This window comes from Hibiscus syriacus, unplaced genomic scaffold (genome assembly GCF_006381635.1).
Source record: "Hibiscus syriacus cultivar Baekdansim isolate YM2019G1 unplaced genomic scaffold, ASM638163v2 tig00116962_pilon, whole genome shotgun sequence".
NCBI classification, from domain to species: domain Eukaryota; kingdom Viridiplantae; phylum Streptophyta; class Magnoliopsida; order Malvales; family Malvaceae; genus Hibiscus; species Hibiscus syriacus.
This window is the reverse complement of record NW_024063488.1, coordinates 6972004-6993559: the sequence shown is the minus strand read 5'-3', so window position 1 is coordinate 6993559 and position 21556 is coordinate 6972004. Positions and strand designations below refer to the sequence as shown.

The 21556-nt window shown below is 35.1% G+C and overlaps 3 protein-coding genes across 4 annotated transcripts; 1 reads left to right on the top strand and 2 right to left on the bottom strand.

The window, feature by feature from the left end:
• Positions 1 to 12317: 12317 nt before the first annotated feature.
• Positions 12318 to 12767, top strand: LOC120190561. Its single transcript, XM_039193619.1, has one exon. It carries the CDS (start codon positions 12318 to 12320, stop codon positions 12765 to 12767), a length of 450 nt encoding a protein of 149 aa, XP_039049550.1.
• Positions 12768 to 16132: 3365 nt separating this feature from the next.
• LOC120189949 lies at positions 16133 to 16944 on the bottom strand. The gene has a single exon (XM_039193085.1). The coding sequence runs from the start codon at positions 16885 to 16887 to the stop codon at positions 16267 to 16269; it is 621 nt and encodes a 206-aa protein (XP_039049016.1). The 5' UTR covers positions 16888 to 16944; the 3' UTR covers positions 16133 to 16266.
• Positions 16945 to 18289: 1345 nt separating this feature from the next.
• Positions 18290 to 21321, bottom strand: LOC120189948 (probable carboxylesterase SOBER1-like). Of its 2 annotated transcripts, XM_039193084.1 has the most exons (7): positions 21045 to 21321; positions 20353 to 20405; positions 19399 to 19522; positions 19196 to 19317; positions 18654 to 18761; positions 18470 to 18561; positions 18294 to 18386 (listed from the first exon to the last, which is right to left on the bottom strand). In XM_039193084.1, the coding sequence occupies exons 1-6, from the start codon at positions 21304 to 21306 to the stop codon at positions 18472 to 18474; spliced, it is 759 nt and encodes a 252-aa protein (XP_039049015.1). In that variant the 5' UTR covers positions 21307 to 21321; the 3' UTR covers positions 18294 to 18386; positions 18470 to 18471. The 2 variants fall into 2 exon arrangements, with proteins under 2 accessions (XP_039049014.1, XP_039049015.1); XM_039193083.1 differs by having other exon boundaries at positions 18290 to 18561.
• Between the last annotated feature and the right edge of the window lie 235 nt (positions 21322 to 21556).

Sequence of the window (21556 nt, the reverse complement as noted above, 5' to 3'; positions counted from 1 at the left end):
TTGATGGGATCACTTCCTGATGAGTTTGAGTATCTTGAAACTACTCTACTTCATGGGGGAGGTTGATGTATCTCTCAGTGAAGTAACTGTTGCCTTCTATAGTTATGAATTGAGAAAGAAAGACAAACAAGAAAACACAAGTGTCGAAGCAGAAGCTCTTGTTGTTAGAGGTCATTCGAAGAGTCAGAATAAAGAAGCAGAGGAGATCGAAATCAAAGTCCAGATTGAGCAAAGATGAATGTGTCTTTTGTCGAGAAAAGGGGCACTGGAAGAAAGAATGTCACAGGCTAAAGAATAAAGGCAAACCTGAAAGGGGGAAGGCTGTCTCAAAATCAAATGTGGTCGAGTATGATGATGCAGATTCAGATTTCGCATTCGTTGCTACGCCATCAACCAGCTGTTCCAGTTCATGGCTGTTAGATTCAGCTTGTAGCCACCATATGACCCCCAATAGAGAATGGTTCTTTGATTTTAAAGAACTAAAAGGTGGAATTGTCTACACAGCAAATAATTCCCCTCTTGACACACTTGGGATTGGTTCAATTCGCTTGAAGAATCATGATGGATCAATCAGAACCTTAACAGGTGTCCATTATGTACCAGATTTAATGAAAAATCTTATCTCTATGGGAACCTTAGAGTCAAAAGGTTTAGAAGTGAGGGCAAAAGATGAGATTATGAGGATTATCTCTGGTGCACTGGTGATAATGAAGGGAATCCGAAAAAGAAACAATGTGTATTACTTTCTGGGTAGTACAATTGTTGGGACAACAGCAGTGGTAACTTCTACTGATGAACATGAGTCAGAAGCAACCAGGTTATGGCATATGCGCTTGGGGCATGTTGTTGAAAATCCTTGAAATTACTCATAGATCAAGGATTATTGAAAGGTGCTCGTACTTGCAAATTAACTTTTTATGAGCATTGCATTAAAGGGAAGAAGACGAGGGTGAAATTTGGAACAACAATCCATGATACTAAAGGTATTTTGGATTATGTTCATTCAGATGTATGGGGGCCTTCCAAGACAACTTCATTGGGAGGACACTATTATGCCACCTTTGTTGATGATTTTCCCGGAGAGTTTGGGTGTATCCAATGAAGACAAAGGATGAGGTGCTAGGATTTTTCTTTAAATGGAAAAAGATGATGGAGTCTCAAACAGGCAGAAAAATCAAACGTCTCCGTACAGACAATGGTGGAGAGTACAAAAATGATCAATTTCTGAAAGTCTGTGAAGAGGAATGTATTGTCAGGCACTTCACTGTCAGAGGTACACCACAACAGAATGGGGTGGCAGAGCGTATGAACCGGACATTAGTGGAGAAGGTTCGGTGTATGTTGTCTAATGTTGGGTTAGGCAAAGAATTTTAGGCTGAGGCTTTGGTCTATGCTTGTCACCTTGTCAACCGCTTACCATCGACTGCTATTGGGGTAGAGAAATGGTTTGGAGTACCTGCTACAGATTATGATTCCTTACATGTGTTTGGTCCAGAGCAAAGAAGGCGATCTTTATTGGGATTACCTCTGGTGTGAAAGACTATCGTCTTTGGTGTCCAGAAACAAAGAAAATAATATTCAGCATGGATGTTACCTTTGATGAATCTACCATGTTGAGAAAGGCGACTTCAGAAAAATTAGACCAGACAGATGAAACTCCCAAACAGGTGGAGTTTGAAGGAAGCAAGATTGTCCCAACCAGTAAAGAAACTGATGTTGACTCTCCTATGGTAGAAGAAGACTCAGATGAAGAAGAGGTTCATACCCAAGAACCTCCACAACAACATGAATCAATTGCACAAAATGGAAGAGGACATTAGACAACCTGCTCGTTATGTTGATATGGTCTCTTGCATCACCAATTGCAATTGATGACGTTCCTACCACTTTTAATGAAGCAGTTTCAAAAGTTCATAACATAAAAGTGGAGGATCGCCATGAATGAAGAAATGCAATCCATTCAAAGAATCAGACGTGGAAACTAGCTAGTCTTCCGAAGGAAGATACAATTGGGTGCAAGTGGGTATATCAAAGAAAGATGGAATTTCCTTACAAGAATACATCCGCTACAAAGCACGATTGGTGACTAAAGGCTACGCTCAAATGGAGGGAGTTGATTATAATGAAGTATTTTCTCCAGTTGTAAAACATTCCTCCATCATAATTTTGTTGGCTTTAGTAGCACAGTTGGATTTGGAACTAGTTCAGATGGATGTAAAAACTACATTTTTACATGGAGACTTGGATGAGGAAATCTACATGACTCAGCCAGATGGATTCAAAGTTGCTAAAAAAGAAGAGATGGTGTGCAAATTAGAAAAATCGTTGTACGGATTGAAGCAATCTCCAAGGTAGTGATACAAGCGATTTGACAAGTTTATGATAGGGCAGAAGTACACAAGAAGCAAATATGATCATTGTGTGTATTTACGCGAGCTAGAAGACGGATCCTATATATCTTCTCTTTATGTTGATGATATTGATAGCTTCCAGGAGTCAGACCTAAATTGCGAAACTAAAGACTCAATTGAACAGGGAGTTTGAGATGAAGGATCTTGGTGAAGCGAAGAAGATTCTAGGCATGGATGTAACACCCCCAACCCGTATCCAACCCGGATACGAGTCCGAAGTGTTATATTGACTTTTCAAACACTTATTCGTATAAAATAGTGAGTAATTTTAAAACTTGTATAACATTTAACTTATTCAAAACATTTACAAAACTATTCAGAGCTTTATACAATATATTCTTTTGATTACATGCCAACTAAAACTTTATATACAAAAATACATATTATTCACCTCTCTTCTGATCTGACATTCGGTAAGGAGAACTGACCTGTCTTGTTCCTCTTTACTACTCTTTTCGCTTTCCAAACCTACGTATGAAACAATCACACGCTAAGTCGATGACTTAGTGATGCATATAAAACATATAATATTTCATATAACATAAAACATACATAAACATATACCATCATTATCATAATCTCTATCATTATCATTAAGAAACACATATAACATCATATGGTTCATGTAACACATTTTAAACCACTTACTTTTGATAACCATTTATAAACTCATCGTATACATATCACATTCAGTATGTTTGTTTAATCTCTTTATTAGCCCATGTACACTAGTGAGAACTTAAGGTATGTGAGTACATTGAGGTTGTGCACACATATGATGTCACCACAGCTCGATCAATGTCCCGAAGGACCTATCCAAAGGTCATAAAGATCCTCGGTAACTATCCAAAGGTCATAAAGATCCTCGGCATCTGTCCATAGGTTCCGAAGAACCTAGGTAAACTGTCTATATGTCCCGAAGAACATAGGTAAACAGTCCATATGTCCCGAAGAACATAGGTAAACCCTCGACCCTTGGCATACCAACTATACCACTAGCTCTCTTATCATATAACATGGGCATTAACATTCATAACAGTTCAATTTACTTATTCATATCCTTTCTCTTATGAACATATATCTTTTCTTTTCAGTCACGTACTAAATGTACTTGTAATCATTGATCTTATAATCACATGTTCATTCTCTTCGGTCACATACCATATGTATGTGTAAACATATATCTAATATCATATAACACGCATCACAAATGCATGTATTCACATAAATCATTTCTTAGCTTATTCATATCACATATTCATATAAGCTCATATCTTATTTCACATATACTTTCCATATAACTTATATATCTCATAATCACACAAATCATAACATTGATCACCAATCAAATAACATTTTAGGAGTTACTTCTTACCATAGTAACTCCATCACTGGCTCATCGCAAGCCAAATGTTTATTCAATAATATAAGTACAAACTAAATTGCACTCACCTTAGCTTTGCTTTGATTCGATTATAATCCTTCAATTGATCTGGAACGGGATCACGTTCTATATCTACATCATCATACATAGATCTATATTAGTATTATAACTAATATACTATAATGGTTCACTCCTTACTAAGAAAAATGACAATTCATCTTTCAATGAAAGTATGCATCGATGCACTAATGATGCATCGGTGCATAAAATGCATTCGATGTTGTATTATTACTGGTATGCATCGATGCACTACTTATGCATCGATGAATGAATTGCATTCGATGTTTTTATTTTAAAAGAGTGCATCGATGCACTACCAATGCATCGATACACCTTCAAACAATTTCTGGGTTTTAACGTTGATGCATCGATGCACTATGAATGTGCATCGATACACTCTGCCCAAAACCTCTTTTTGAACCCGAAAATCATCAACTCTTCACTCAAATGCTTCATAATTCACCCCCTTTCATATTCCTAACTTTCATATACATGTTCAAACTCATTTATAATCAATTATCTCGTCTTTAACCTTAATATCCTCTCCTCTTTATTAACTTCAAGAATCATACCAGATTTTTAACATGTTTAAATCTAATTCTATTCTAACACTCCATATTCCTTAATTAGATTGATGACAAGTCAAATTCCTTCTCAAAATTCACTTACTAACTCTTTTCCAGAATTTCCTTAAGAAACTCATTTTCTTTAATCTTTCATAACTTCTTTATCTTTTGATTTTAGGACAACTTAAGCTTTCCATAAGCTTAAGTATGACCTAATGATCAAAACCCACTCTTAAAATTAACAAATAATCAGCTAACAAGGAATCTTACCTTTGCAAGCTTGGCTCTTCTCTCTCTGAAGAAGAAGAAGATAAAGAGAATATCTCTTATCCTTATCCCCTCTAACATATATATCCTTATCATATCTATTTTTAATTCATTTATTAGTCAAATGACTATTTTCCCTCTACTTCATTTGATAATTACTAACAACTTTTAGGATTTATTTCCAGATAAATCATTAAACTAATACATTCTTCTACTTTAATCACCAAATTTCTGAAACTTTACCATTTAGTCACTAACCCATAGTTTGGGATGTTACAACTCTCCCCTCCTTATAAGAAAATTTGTCCTCGAATTTTCACTGCAGATCTTAATAAGAACATATCTTCTAATGTTCTTATGTTGCTTCCCTGACTTATTCTTTCTTGTCATCATCAGAAACTTACTTTTCAATCCTTTAGTTTTCCAACTATCTTTTTCGTTTATACATTCATCTTCTGATGCTTATCATATACAAACCAGTAATACCAATCCATTGTTGTTTTTTCTCTCATTCGATTATGAATTTTTTCCTTTGACCTTTCTAAAATTCCATATAATGTCACTCATCACGTTGACAGTAACATCAATCTCATCACTCTATATCATAAATCTATCTATTTCTTCATAACTCTCTAATTACCTTATAACCATACCAAACTTGTATTTCGTCATCATTTGACCAAAACACAACTTTAAATCTTCTTCAATTGTGATTAAACATATACTTTAAGGAGTCAAAAAATATTTTCACATCACCTTGCACACTTTTCGTGTTTCTATATCGAACTTATCATTTACATTTCCATACGAATCCTCACTTCATTCACTATATCACATTTACGTAATCAAAATATACAACTATATCCAATACAATTTCATCATAAAATCTTGTTAGTCAACGCTAACTCTTTCATTCTAAAGTACAAATCCTTATCATCTCCACAGTCTTTCTTATACACAATATTATCCCTTTGTTTCAAATTCATAACTCTGATTTCATTCATATAATGTTACTTATCCTGTAGACAGTAACATCAATTCTTATCACTCAAAATCAAAAATCATTCAATTGATTTCTTTCCTCATTTTCTAATTAATTCACCACAATCCAAACTTTTACTCATTCTTTCATCCTTGTCTGTATTACGATACACATAATCTCTTCATATAACCTTACATACTTTTCTTACTTCTAATCAAACTTATAATCTGCACTTCCTTATAACCCTTTATCATATTTAATCTTTCAGTACCAGACTATACTAATTGAGTCTGTCTGACTCTCATCATATTTGATTCTCTGGCAGAGAATACAACTAATTCATACCTTATCTGACGTTAAAAACCAGAATCTCTACCTCTTTTTGATGGTACTGAACTCTATGAAACACCAATTCTCTTAATCATATGAGATTTTTATTCTCCAAACTTTTCATTCTGACTCTTTCTCTTTAAAGCTTTAACACAATTAACCATTTCTTGAAACGATAACAAATTCAAAACCAATAACGCTCTTTTAATTTAAGGCGCAAGTCCTAAACAACAAATCACATGTATCATTTTCAGTCAGAATTAACTCAGCAGCAATTCTGCTTAGCTTATTAAACTTATAATCATACTCATACAAGGTGTAATTCCCTTGTTTCAAGCTCGTGTATTCCAGTTTCATCTGTCTTATAAACTGGTCATCAATGCACTTATTCTTGAACTCTTATACAATTATAATCACATCATTTAATCTTTTAACGTTCTTATGGTGACAATTGTCCACCATACTCTAACTTACCAAAGTAGTAACAAAACTACTCAATTCAACATCTCCACTTTGAAGAAATGAAAACCTTCTATCATATCATTCAACCAAAGGTCTATAACAATAGAACCTTCCTCAAATCTACCCTTGAACTTGGGTGCTCGCAACTTTATCAACTAATTTGATACATTCATTCTATGAGTTAACAAAATATAACATTGTAAACATATCGAAATATCATTCAACATCATGAATCATTCTCTAATCTTATACAGGCATTCCCCTGAGGTTTTCACTCTTCTCCCTGCCTGGCCAGGGCAGGTGAATGCTATTACCTTCAGGTCTATAGCCTTGTGTTTCACTTTGGAAACTCTCATATTTTCATGTGCTCATATCATTTCTTCTATCACATATCACGTGTGCATATGCTCATCCAATTCATATTGTATAACATATGTTAATTGCATATGTTCACATATCATCCATCATATCATATAAACATATATATATAAATTTCATAAATCATTATCTGGTATTCACATATCTTATTTAACATAATAATTTAACTCTATTAACAAGACAGTACACTCCTTACTCTATCAGATCAGAAAATTTTCTACTTTATTTCGGCATGTATACTTTTTAAAACAATTTTAACTTCGTTTTTAGCCTAGAATCGGCTAAACCGTAGCTCTGATACCATTAAATGAACACCCCAACCCGTATCCAACCCGGATACGAGTCTGAAGTGTCACATTGACTTTTCAAACACTTATTCGTATAAAATAGTGAGTAATTTTAAAACTTTTATAACATTTAACTTATTCAAAATATTTACAAAACTATTTAGAGCTTATACAATATATTCTTTTGATTACATGCCAACTAAAACTTTATATACAAAAATACATATTATTCACCTCTCTCTTCTGATCTGACATTCGGTAAGAAGAACTGACCTGTCTTGTTCCTCTTTACTTATCTTTTCACTTTCCAAACCTACATGTGAAACAATCACACGCTAAGTCGATGACTTAGTGAGGTATATAAAATATATAATATTTCATATAACATAAAACATACATAAACATATACCATCATTATCATAATCTCTATCATTATCATTAAGAAACACATATAACATCATATGGTTCATGTAACACATTTCAAACCACTTACTTTTGATAACCATTTATAAACCCATCGTATACATATCACATTCAGTATGTTTGTTTAATCTCTTTATTAGCCCATGTACACTAGTGAGAACTTAAGGTATGTGAGTAGGTTCCGAAGAACTAGTAAACTGTTAAATGTCCCGAAGAACATAGGTAAACAGTCCATATGTCCCGAAGAACATAGGTAAACAGTCCATATGTCCCGAAGAACATAGTAAACCCTCGACCCTTGGCATGCCAACTATACCACTAGCTCTCTATCACATAACATGGGCATTAACATTCATAACAGTTAAATTTACTTATTCATATCCTTTCTCTTATGAACATATATCTTTTGTTTTCAGTCACATACTAAATGTACGTGTAATCATTGATCTTATAATCACATGTTCATTCTCTCGGTCACATACCATATGTATGTGTAAACGTATATCTAATATCATATAACACGCATCACAAATGCATGTATTCACATAAATCATTTCTTATAGCTTTATTCATATCATATTCATATAAGCTCATATCTTTCATATACTTTCCATATAACTTATATCTCATAATCACACAAATCATAACATTGATCACCAATCAAATAACATTTTAGGAGTACTTCTTACCATAGTAACTCCATCACTGGCTCATCGCAAGCCAAATGTTTATTCAATATATAAGTACAAACTAAATACACTCACCTTAGCTTGCTTTGATTCGATTATAATCCTTCAATTGATCGGAACGGGATCACGTTTATATCTACATCATATATAGATCTATATTAGTATTATAACTAATACTAATGGTTCACTCCTTAGAATAAGAAAAATGACAATTTCATCTTTCAATGAAAGTATGCATCGATGCACTACTGATGCATCGGTGCATAAAATACATTCGATGTTGTATTATTACTGGTATGCATCGATGCACTACTTAGCACGATGCATGAATTGCATTCGATGTTTTTATTTAAAAGAGTGCATCGATGCACTACCAATGCATCGATACACCTTCAAACAATTTCTGGGTTTTAACCTTATGCATCGATGCACTAGAATGTGCATCGATGCACTCTGCCCAGAACCTCTTTTTGAACCCGAAAATCATCAACTCTTCACTCAAATGCTTCATATTTCATCCCCTTTCATATTCCTAACTTTCATATACATGTTCAAACTCATTTATAATCAATTATCTCGTCTTTAACCTTAATATCTCCTCTTTATTAACTTCAAGAATCATACCAGATTTTTAACATGTTTTAAATCTAATTCTAACACTTCATTCCTTAATTAGATTGATGACAAGTCAAATTCCTTCTCAAAATTCACTTACTAACTCTTTTCCAGAATTTCCTTAAGAAACTCATTTTCTTTAATCTTTCATAACTTCTTTATCTTTTGATTTTAGGACAACTTAAGCTTTCCATAAGCTTAAGTATTACCTAATGATCAAAACCACTCTTAAAATTAACAAGTAATCAGCTAACAAGGAATCTTACCTTTGCAAGCTTGGCTCTTCTCTCTCTCGTACATGAAGAAGAAGAAGAACAAGAAGATGAAGAGAATATCTCTTCATCCTTATCCCCTCTAACATATATATCTTATCATATCTATTTTTAATTCATTTATTAGTCAAATGACCATTTTCCCTCTACTTCATTTGATAATTACTAACAACTTTTAGGATTTATTTCCAGATAAATCATTAAACTAATCCATTCTTCTACTTTAATCACCAAATTTCTGAAACTTTACCATTTAGTCACTAACCCATAGTTTGGGATGTTACAATGGATATATCAAGGGATAAGAAATTAGGGAGGCTTTGTTTGTCTCAGAAAGAATATCTGAGGAAGGTACTAAAACGTTTTGGCATAAATGAGATGTCAAAACCAGTTAGTACATCTTGCTCCTCATTTCAAGCTCGGTGCATCAATGTCACCTAAGGATGATGCAGAATGGGAACATGTCAAAGGTTCCGTATGCAAGTGATGTTGGTAGCTTGATGTATGCAATGGTGTGTACGAGACCCGATATTTCACAGGCAGTTGGGGTTGTGAGCTGGTATATGCATGATCCTGGAAAGGAGCTTTGGCAAGCTATGAAATGGATTCTGCGGTATATTCTGAACACCGTAGATGTTTGGTCTTCAACATGACAAACAAGATGGTCAGTGTGTAGTTGGGTATTGTGATTCAGACTATGCAGGTGATTTGGACAAGCGTCGATCAATTACTGGTTATGTGTTTACATTTGCAAAGGCACAGTCAGTTGGAAGTCCACCTTACAGTCAAAGTGGCTTTGTCTATATAGATGGAGTATATGACAGTTACAGAGGCTGTGAAGGAGGCAATTTGGCTTCAAGGGTTGCTTGGTGAATTGGGAATGAAACAAGCACATCAAAGTGCACTGTGACAGTCAGAGTGTTATTCTTTTAGAAAATACCAGGTTACCATGCAAGGACGAAGCACGATGTTCGATATCACTTTGTAGAGAGATTCTAGAAGAAGGTGAGTCATAATCTAGAAGATTCGGACCACTGAGAATCCTGCTGATATGTTGACAAAAGTGGTAACTGCGGTCAAGTTTAAACATTGTTTAGACTTGATCAATATTGTTACAAATTAAAAGATTGTTTTTTAGAGATGTGTGGAATTTGCCAAGGTGGAGATTTGTTGGTTTTTGGCAAACCCACATTGGTTGTGTATAAGAGGAGGGAAATTCTTTGTTATAAAAAGTCATCCTCCTCCTTAGTTAATCATCCCACAAATATAAGTCTTCTTCTATATTAAAGGCTATTTGTATTCTTTCTCTCTTTGTAATATTTCCTCTATTAGTGAAATATTTTGGTGTTCTCTTTTATCTCTATTTAATAGCTATTGTCGGGTATAGTTGTTGTTAATTATTGTCCTATTAAAATTATTTGTCTTGGTAGTTCTGTCTAAGGAAAGTGGGTTTTAAGAGGGACCATTGTGACCCCTCCTCTTTTCTGGGAATATACCTTGGGTGATTTTTAGTACAATCGTTTTCACACTAGTCACCTAGATAATAGTTTCGAAGATGAATCTGTTATTGGTGGAAATTAATCTGAATTCCACAACAAGCTACCACCGTGTTATACGATAATTTGAAGAAAACAAAAAAAAAGCATATCACTTGCGATAATTGAACGTAAATAAAGTACAGAATGTTGCATTTCGTTGATTTCAATGAATCATTATTGGAAATGTGGTCAAAACTTGGTATTAATAATAATAATGTGTTAGGCCATCTTTAATCCTCATCTCTACTCTATAGGATCTATATCTACTTTAAGGATAAAACATAATTCATCTCTAACATTATCTCTACATTATCACAAACTCTACTTTATTCACAATATTTAACTACTATAATATTGATTTTACAAATATAAAATAAAACATATACATTTCTTAAAAAATATCAAGATAAAAAATATTAATAAAACATTTATAAATAACATTGCGAAAATAAAAATAAATAAGAAAATTACAAATAATAATAATAATACTCAATTAGTGCATTTCGTAGAACAAAATTAGTATGTTTATTCATCTAATTTCAATGTATTTTTATCTATCATACAATTTAATCTACTTAAATATATCATATTATGTTTAATATAATATAATAAAATAAAAAAAAACTAAAACTAAAAATAAAATAAATTAAAAAAACTTTTTTGTAGTGTCAGTTTCAGATATCTTCAAAATGGAGATGAGTTTGACACAACGCTGAACTACTTAAAGCGGAGATCGCCACATTCTTGCATAGTTGGAGATGCCCTTAGGGTGGTTAATGAGCATGAATGGACCCCAAAGTTAGGGTGGGGGAATTGCAATTTAATGTTTATAATTTTGTCAGGGATTGATAAGTGAAGAATAATTAATGTATGCCAAAGCATGATCATAAAGTTCCTACCGAGGAAATACATCTGACTTTGCCTACCGATTAGATTAAGTGTTGGTGGAGACCACTTTTTCTTTCCCCTTTTCCAACGAACTTTAAGATTTGTTTAACTTCGCTTTCTAACCTTTTCCTCACCCAGAGGAGGTCTGTTGAAGTTGGGCTTAAAGTTTTTTTACAACCAAATTCATCAACGTTTACAATGTTGTTAATTCTATTTTTCATTTGTCTCTGGAATTCAAAACTAACTCCAACTTATTTTAATACACTTAGAATATACAAGTAAACAAATTAACCAGTACAAATATTGAATTAAATAGTTTATTCATCCTATTAATTTTAGATTAAACACAAATGATTGAATTTTATTGAGTTATTACAAAATGATCCTGAAACGTTGTAACAAGTATAAAAATTTGATAAATTTTATTTTTTTGGGGATAAATTTGCTTTATTCATCCAAAAGAACCTGCTAATACAAATAAAATTTACAAGCCCCACTACAGCAACTCAAGGAATAAACCAAACAATATCAGAAAAAACAAATAGCAGTGAACAAAGCAAGAATTAAAAGCTCCTCTATATAGCATGAGCTGGCCCATTAAACAGATGCTGAAACTTAGAAATGAAGCTTCCTCTATTTTGCTTTCTGGCTCCAAGAAAGCTAATGATTTATGGAATGAGATTAAGGTAAAGAACCCTAAGGTGTATTGGCACTCCCTGTTGTGGTTTTCCGCTCCTCATCCCTAAACATAGCCTAATTGCATGGATGGCTTTCCTTGATCGCCTTCCTACAAAAGGAAGGCTCAATCGAATGGGGCTTGTTAATGACCTTCACTGCACTCTTTGTGGAGTAGGATTTGAAACTAGAAATCATTTATTTTTTGAATGTCCAATTGCCACTGCTTTATGGTCTGCTATTTTTGACATCAATGGTATTCGTTTTAGGCACACTTCTTGGGAAACTCTCTATAACTGGGCTATTGCTACTTGGAAGCGCAAATCCCTCCTCACTTCTTTAATGAAAATCTCTTCCAATGCTCTAATTTATACAATCTGGAAAGAAAGGAACAAGAGAATCTTTCAAGGTCAAGCTTCCACGATTGATGTTATGTTTAAAGCTATCAAGGAAACTGTTGGATTTCATCTAAGGGGAAGGCCTATCAATAGATTTGATACTGTAAATATTAATCTTTGTAACCAATGGGGTATAATTTGATTTTGTTTGTTTGCTTTTGATTTGGGACAATCCTTGTACTTCGAAAGCTCATTGTTCTTTTGAAGCAGTTCACTACTCTTTGGGTAATAAAAACTTCATTATCCAAAAAAAAAATTAAAAGCTCCATTCGATAACTAAAGAAAGATCTAAACTAGAGACTTTACTATATCCAATAAACGTTAGTCTAGTATCATTTTTTATCTGAGAAAAAATAGCAGAACATTGATGTGCTCCCCTCCCATGTTGCCTACTATTCCTCTTCTGCCAAATATAATAATTAAAAGCACATCAAGTATACGGATGATAGTAGCCCTTAAAGGTTTCCCCTTGTTAAACCTCTGCAGCCAATCAATCAAAATCATCCAACAGTTGTGAGAAACAGAGTGCCTACAAATCAACTGCCGACTTGACTAGAATAACAACACTTAATAAAAAGATGATCACGCGTTTTCAAAGCATCACACAAAACAAGCAAAGAGGATCAATTTGGCAGCTCCATCTTATCATCATGTTCTTTGTTGGTAGTATATCATACACTACCAACAATGAAATAAAATAATGTCGAGGAATGACCAACCCTCCCCCATACAACTCTGAACCAAGACACCCAATGTTGTTTGTGCCTAAACAACTCCCATACCTGCCTTGCCTTGTACCCCTCCTGCAAATTACCAATAAAAGTCCAATCATCTCTAAGCTTGCTTAATTTTTTCCAAGTCCAACTATAACTAATCTTAACTTGGGATTGTCAGATAGTGCAACCTTTTAACAAATATTTCTCCACCCAAACTACCCAAAGAGAACCATACTGGGATAGAATCAACCACAAACACTTTATCATGTAAGCTTTATTCCAGACTAAGATGTCCTTAGCCCCAAGTCCCCCTTCATACTTAGGGTGATAAATTCTCTCCCAACTGACTTTAGCCCCACTAGCAGAAACATCACTTCCTTTCCAAAGAAAAGCAGCGCAAATCTTTGTAATTTGCTTTATGACCTTTTTAGGCAGCAAAAAAAAACCTACTCCAAAAGTTTTGTATAACTGCCTGAATGAGTTGTAACCTACCAGCAAAAGATAAACATTTTGCAGTCCAACTTCTAATCCTCACAAATTTTCCCTATAATCCCTCACAATCAGTATAAGATAAGTTTTTGGTAACAAGAGGGACACCCAAATTTCTCACAGGCAATGATAAAATAATTACTGATTATTTGGAGTCCCATGGAGGGCATTTCATAATTTGGAGGTCTCCTACGGAAGTTGCTCTCAACCTAGTGTTGGGGGCAGCCTACTATATTACCTCCCCTTAGCCCATTACATATGGGAACAAGGGACAACCATTTTATGATCATTTTATAAAAATAATTACTAATCATTTGAACACATGTACTCTACCATTAATAACTAAAATAATCATTTGAACCTATGTACTCTACCATTTCGAATAAGTTATTTTTACTTAAAATTTTATTCTTATTTTTACTAGTTCATAATCCATATAGCTGGATTTGGGATTTTGGACAGGTATCTTGGGACAATCAAGCTTCGATTTGGTTTATGATTTAGAGTATTAAGTGGACCTTCATTTCGGTTGCCTTTGTCCACAAAGGCACAAATGTCCAACTTAGATTAAACAAAATTCAAAGGTTCACAGAGTCGTAAACACTTCCCATTAGACTCGAAGATTGCATTTCTTAGACCAAGTCTTTTCCTACAGGTATCTTGGGACAATCAAGCTTCGATTTGTTTATGATTTAGAGTTAAGTGGACCTCATTTCGGTTGCCTTGTCCACAAGGCACAAATGTCCAACTTAGATTAAACAAAATTCAAAGGTTCACAGAGTCGTAAACACTTCCCATTAGACTCGAAGATTGCATTTCTTAGACCAAGTCTTTTCCTATTAATTTATTAAAATGAAGATTACATGTAGAATTCTTTATTTGAATTATTAGACTAACGCATGTGCAAATTGCAATAATTAAAAGCAAATTTTGATTCTTATTTTGGAAGAGCGACTCACTCAACTCATACGTTCCTGCTATTGGACTCCTCAATTCCTCTATTCTAATAATTTAAAAATCAAACCCAACATCAAATTCTGAGGTTACAGATCACAAACACACCACTTACACTTGTTTCTTCCACTTTTAAACAATCAAATTTACCTGAAGGAAAATGACGGGAGAGAAAGGTAGCTGCCCGTGACCCTGCATCGCCCAACAATCTCGTACAATTTTATTTTATTTCTTGCATTGTCAAAGAGAACCCATTCAAACGCGGCAGCCTGACTTGTTCTATTTTTCCAAACCTCGACTTTGTTGTGGACTATGCTGGTGTGCTGGTCAAGTCTCCAACTCTTATAAGCACCACAAATGTTCCGTTAGTTGACTCAGCCCAAGTGATCATTTGACATCAAAAACCTTTCTCATTAATTTATCTATTATCTTAGACAAAATATAAAGTGAACTTTTAAAGTGGTAAATTGGAAAATTAACGACTTAGAAAGTAAGGTACTCGGCCTTAGAAATGGGCTTTTGTTTTGTCCAAAGGAGCATAGTTGTAATGAAAAGAATGGGTAGTTGAAGGCATTACGTATTAGTATATTTGGAAACAAAACATAAACGACGAGTGTAGGGGATTATGGTTTAGGGTTAGATGATATGTATGTGGGGGTGACCGGCCCGAGAATTGAGACTGATGTCCCCTTTCTTCTCTCTTTAGTGGCCCTTAGAAATGGAGTGTTGTGGGGGCAGTTTCCATTACAAATATATTATTATGCCTGGGGGGGGGGGTGGAACCTCAACCTTGGCTTTAATCCAAGCCTTACTTTTGCTGACCTCGTTTGTTGCCCTCACCCTTTTCAGTCACTGCTCGCCCTCTACTCTCCATTCATGTCCACTGTTAATTTATTTTCAAGTATTTGGACGTATCCATGTTTCATGAAGATTCCAGCTCTGGCAAGTGGCAATTAATACAAAGCAAAGAAAAGCAAGTTGAAGGGAACAAGAAGAAAGGCTTCAACAAATACCGACTAAACCAATTGATTGAAGTAGATAACAACAGCATCACTAGCCAATCTTATGCTTGTTTTCTTATGTATAAATATTGTAAGCATGTTGGGTTGACAGATGCAGGGTATCTTCATTTACACCCAGAGCACTTTATTCAGTGACAGAATCAATTGTGGGAAAAAGATCATCTATTTTCTGATCCCTATAAGTTTCCATCAATCATAATTTTATAACAAAGCTAAACTCTAATTATATGAATTGAACTTATAGCTTAAACTAGAAGAAAAAGGTGGGCGACAAGAAAATCTTTCTTATCAAAAGGTTGCTTCAAGAACAACAAAAACATAAACTACCCATTTTTACGTTGTAAGAGGGTGTAATATACAAGAAACAAAAAAAGATAAGAAATTTCATTCTTCTTTCTCTTACACAGAGAAAAATCGGATGGAGTTCAACCCACCTCTTTTCTTGGATTCTTGCCTAAATTCACTGCCCCCAAACATTCCAAATCCTCTCTCCGATGAAGTTCACGAACCTCCTAACTGTACTCTTCTCTGTTCCTTCTTCTTCACCATCATCCCCACAAACTTCACCACCACAACTACTGCTACTCGCTTCCACCGATTTCAACTCACTCGACTCATCCTTTCTTAAGCTCAAATCGACTCGTTCCAAGCCACCAGACCCATCACCGCCGTTTTCCTTTTTCCTGTCTTTCTTGCTCTTTGTCTTCTTGCTTTGAGATAACCCATCTTCAAAAGCATCAATTATCTCGTGTATAAGCTGCCGGTTCGGCGACGAGTCCCACCTGACCCAGTAACTCATGTAGCACCTGAAACAATCACATGTAAAAAGAGGTGGATGATCACGATCGCTGGCGCTTCCGCTGCTGCTTCTTTTAGTCTGATATTTCTGGGTGTTTTTGCCGTGGGTTGAAAAGTTGTCGAGATCGTTGTTAGAACAAGAGATGAGATAGGCCAAGACTTCCCTGTCTTCTGGGGAAAGAGCAGCCGCAAGGGTTAAGATGGTGAACGGAAGGCAGGACAGATGATCTGTTGTGATCGGAGGTGATGGATGAACCGTGCCTCTCCCGTAGAGCTTCTTCATGGTCAAGTTTGGTTATCAGAGAGAGAGAGAAAGAGGAGTAGTTATACGACTTTTGAAAGGTTTAGGAGGTTTATATTATTATTCTACGAGACAGTGAATAATATAACATAACATAGGTTGATGACGTGGGTTTAGGGTTTGGGGACATTAGTATGGGGAACTGTGCGGCCAAGTGATTCGCGGGTCTTAAATGGTGAACGGTGGAGTGAATTGAAATCTGAATCATATCTTTATAGGTTTAATTAGTTTATTGAATTGTTTCATAAAAATAGAAATTTTATTTTTTAATGAATTGTTTTAAGCTTATTAATTTCATTTAAAAATTCGGTAAATTAATAAAATGTTACATACATTTCGATCCGTTCTTAATTTAATGAGAAAATTAAATAGTTTATCTTTTAATTTTTTATTTTATTTAGTCTTTAAAAGATTTAATTTATCCTGAATTTTATAAGTAAATTTAATGTTTATTAATAATATTTTATTTAAATATAAAATTAAATAAAAAAGATAATTGGATAAATAAAATTTATATATACTCCATGTCGTTTCGAGTTGCAGTTGGTGCAGTGATTGAGTGATGGTGATTGTTCTCCATTTGTCTCACTTCACTGTCCCCCTTTATACGTTAATGTAATAAAATAGGTTTGGTGGGTACCAATACCAATGGCACTCCTTGAACAACTACAAAAGTATGCTTTGGTTAGGCTTTAGCTGATCCATGGACCGACCCTATTCACTCTTAACGGTGGCATTCCACGAACTAGGATACTAAATTCCAAGTCGAGTACCATACTTGTTCCCATAGTGAATTATGGGTGTGTGTTTTTTTTTGGTTAGCGTTTGAAGCTCGAGGCAATGCATAGGCTCAGGTTTGAATATATATACGGCCTTAAGCTCGAAATTTACACAATCGTGGACACACTCGTGCAAGCCTTGACATAAGCATCATTTCTTAATTGAAGAACTAGTAGCAATTAATTACTATAGCCAGCTTTAAATATAAATAAGAAAACACTAGCAGCCATTAATTACCAATTTAGTAAATGCCAGGGCAACATCTTTTCTTCCATCTCTTCCCCTAACCTACACTCTGAATTCATTTCAGTTTAAGCAAAGCAGCTAGATTTTAGTGGTAAAATATAGTATAGTTTTTCTTTTCTTTTTTACTGTAAAGATCAATTGCATACAACAAATAACAAATCTGGCTCTTTCACATAAATGATGAATAATGAATTCCCAGCCAACAGAAGCGTTATAAACAGTACGATGAATTTTAGGGCATCGCAGAGACTTTGCTTGTATTCCTTCCTGCCTATTTCAAATAAATGCGACAGTTGGTAGGTAACAGTTTCTATGAAACTGAAGAGGTTGGATCATACAACCTTCTCTGTACTTCAAGTTTAGAAACTTATGTCTTACATAAAGCAACAATACAGAAGTCGACTCCAACTTATGATAATCTGGAGATGAAAAATATCCTCATACGTCACCCACACCTGTATTATAATATCTAATTAATTAACAAATATCGCTACAAACCAGTGACAATAATTAGATGCCATTCTCAAGATACTTAAACCTTTAAGAAGAACTTTGTAGACGAGTCTTAATCCATGATTCAAGGTACTGCAGCTCTTCGTTGCTTATTGAATGGCCAAGACCAGGATAAGCCTGTAGCATCACAGGAAATTTGGCAGATCAGCAGATGCCATACAAAAAGCACCAGAAAAACGGGGAAAAAAAGAAATATTTGGCATATATACCTTGAATTCACAGGTTACTCCTATTTGTTCAAGGAAAGGGGCCCCTGCTTGTCCAGCCTCGAAAAGTACTGTTCTGTCAGCCATTCCGTGGGACCATAAAAAAGGTGTCTGCACAAGTTCAGGTGTCGCACCATCCGTAAGCAAGTTTCAAAATAATGAGAAGATCGAATTGGTTCAGGAAGAATTCGTAATCTAAGAAAACCAGCAGCCGATGGCATATTATTATCCATGGAAGAATAACAAGAACAATTAGCAATCGCATCTTTGTGAATAAGGATACCAATGGTAGTTTATAGGACTGATACTGTCACTGAGCTGGAAATATATCTCAGACGAGGAGATTCTAGTCAAAATATATCAATCAATTACCAAGCATTAAATGCAGCCAACAGAATCCTTTCTGATAACAAGACATTAAGAATCTAATATCTGCTGACATTTCTAGGTTTGACAGACTCCAAATAAGACGGGAAAAAGGAATGAGGATAAACTAATAAAGTACTAGCAAACTAGATAAACTTGCAGCATTTGATGAAAACCACCTTCTTTGCATCTTCTGGGAATTTTTTTATCATTGAAGAATTGAAAGGAACCCATCCACTGAAGACTGCACCCCCACCAAGCTTTTTAGGGTATAACAGAACACTAGCCAAGGTCAAGGCACCTGAAAGAAGTTGTTAAATTTGCAACGTACCATAAGTAATGCAGTGAATTATGCTATGATCCCTGGTGATAGATTTCCTACCTCCTTGACTAAATCCACACACAAATACGTTATTAGGATTCGTCCCAGCAGCCACTTCTTTGTCTATCATGGCATGCACATTCTGAACTGCTTTAAGGACATCACTTTCAGCTTTTGGAGAATCCTATATATATAAGCAAAACCAACCATCTAACTCAATCAGGAGCACTGTGAGCTGAGCATTCACATCATCATGATGGTAAAAGGTAGAATTGGTTGTAAGAAGGTGTGAACTTTTCAAGAGAAACAATAAAGTAAAGGAAACATTTGCATGACATTGACAAATAGCCTAATGCAAATATCTTTCACCTTATACATGGCACTACAAGTACCAAACTATAATGAAGTTTATGAGCAGTGAAGGCTTAGAACTTACTGTCAGGAAACAGGTTGACCCCAAAACTAGGGAATTGTACTCATGGCCACTATGCATGGTGTGTTGGAATAATCAGAAAATAAAAGTTTGAAAATTAAAAGTGAAAACCTATGAAAAGTGCCATCTATGCTATTTTTGCAGAGGAAATAGAATTCAGTAAACTATAACCATAAAAAATCCGTGGGTTGTGCATTTTTATAATTCGTGGCATACACAGAATCTGGTTGTGACAGAAGGCCAACAACTCGTGATGATTTAGTCCTTCTAAGCATGCCTGCATATGCATTAAAGTTAAAACAGAGGACCAATGGTAGGACAATAAAGATGTAACTCATATACCTACATCAGATAATCTACTCTTTGCTTAATAAGCAATAGTTGGCAGTATTTCATACCACCGAAACTCAGTTTTACTTTAGTGAAGATAAGAAACAAAATGGACTAAAATCCACTCTATATATGAATCAACAATGACGTGTACATAAATTTGTTATACCGGTACCTAAAAGACATCTCAAAGAGAAATGTCCCAGCAGTATTGGTATAAATGAAATGGAAGGAGAACAAGCAACACTTACAGCTGTCACAGGAATCTCATGGATGTCGAACCAAGAAGGCATCCTCATTCCATCTGCCAATGAAAAATACATCAGCAAGAACAATTGCGGTATCATTATGAATGATAATCAACTGCTCTAAAAAACGTCATTCTCTTAATAATAAGTCTAAAGATGACTCGTGACACCAGTTAAATTGTCTGAGATATAGAACTTTTAAGAGAACCATCTGTCACAGTAGTGAAACCTCAATAGATGAGCCATCAAAACATACACAGGCTCAAAAGGGCAACTAAGAATATTTGCACACCAATGCTGAAAGATCGTGGAGCAGTTTGAAATCGAAACCCTATGCTAAAACTAAACTAACCCCTTGCTAAGAATTTGTTCTCGTTAGCTCCACGCCGTTCTCTCTTACTAGCATAATTGGAATACCATCTTTCAATTGAACAAAACGAACAAAGTAACGTAATAAATTCCAAATAAGAAACGGGATTCCGTACTTGAAGTTGATCATCGTCAATCACTCCTATACACCCCTGACCCCCCAAATAAATAAATAAAATCCCAGTTTATTAACCGCCACAAATTACACAAAAACTCTAATTAAACTAGAAAGATTCAGACCTGTACAGATCATTTCATTTAGAACACAAAAACAACAGTCAATAAGCAGAACCAATTCGTGAAAGAATGTAAATGAATAAGCTTACAGTTGCAGGTGACGGGGTTTTCAGGAGCAGAAGGGAAAGACCACTTGGTGTTTCGGAACTCGGGAGACCTAAAGAGTGTCTTTATGGGTTCATTAGCTGGGCCGGAGTCACCAAGGCCGTGAAGCCAAAGAACAAAGCTCCGAGCAGCCATGGAATCCGGCTTTGGAGAAGAAGATGACAGGTGACGCGGTTGAATCAATAGAATGAAAATGATGGTGCTGCCGAGTATCACAGCAAGAAGAACAGTATGGTTGATTTTCATTCTATGTTTCTCTCGGAATGCAGTTGGTATCCAAGCCCAAATTAGCAAGCAGCAAGGACCCACTAAGAACGTGGCCCAGTTCTTGTTATTAGATATCCATGGAATTTCTATTTGTTAAAACTGGGTAATTATAGTTTTCTCTTTTAATGGAGCTGTGTTCATATATGTGCTGAAAGGTAGGTCCTTTTGGCAAGTGAGTCACTCGGCTAGTTGTGGTTGGGTTTGGAGTTTCTTATTGCGCTCAAGGGAC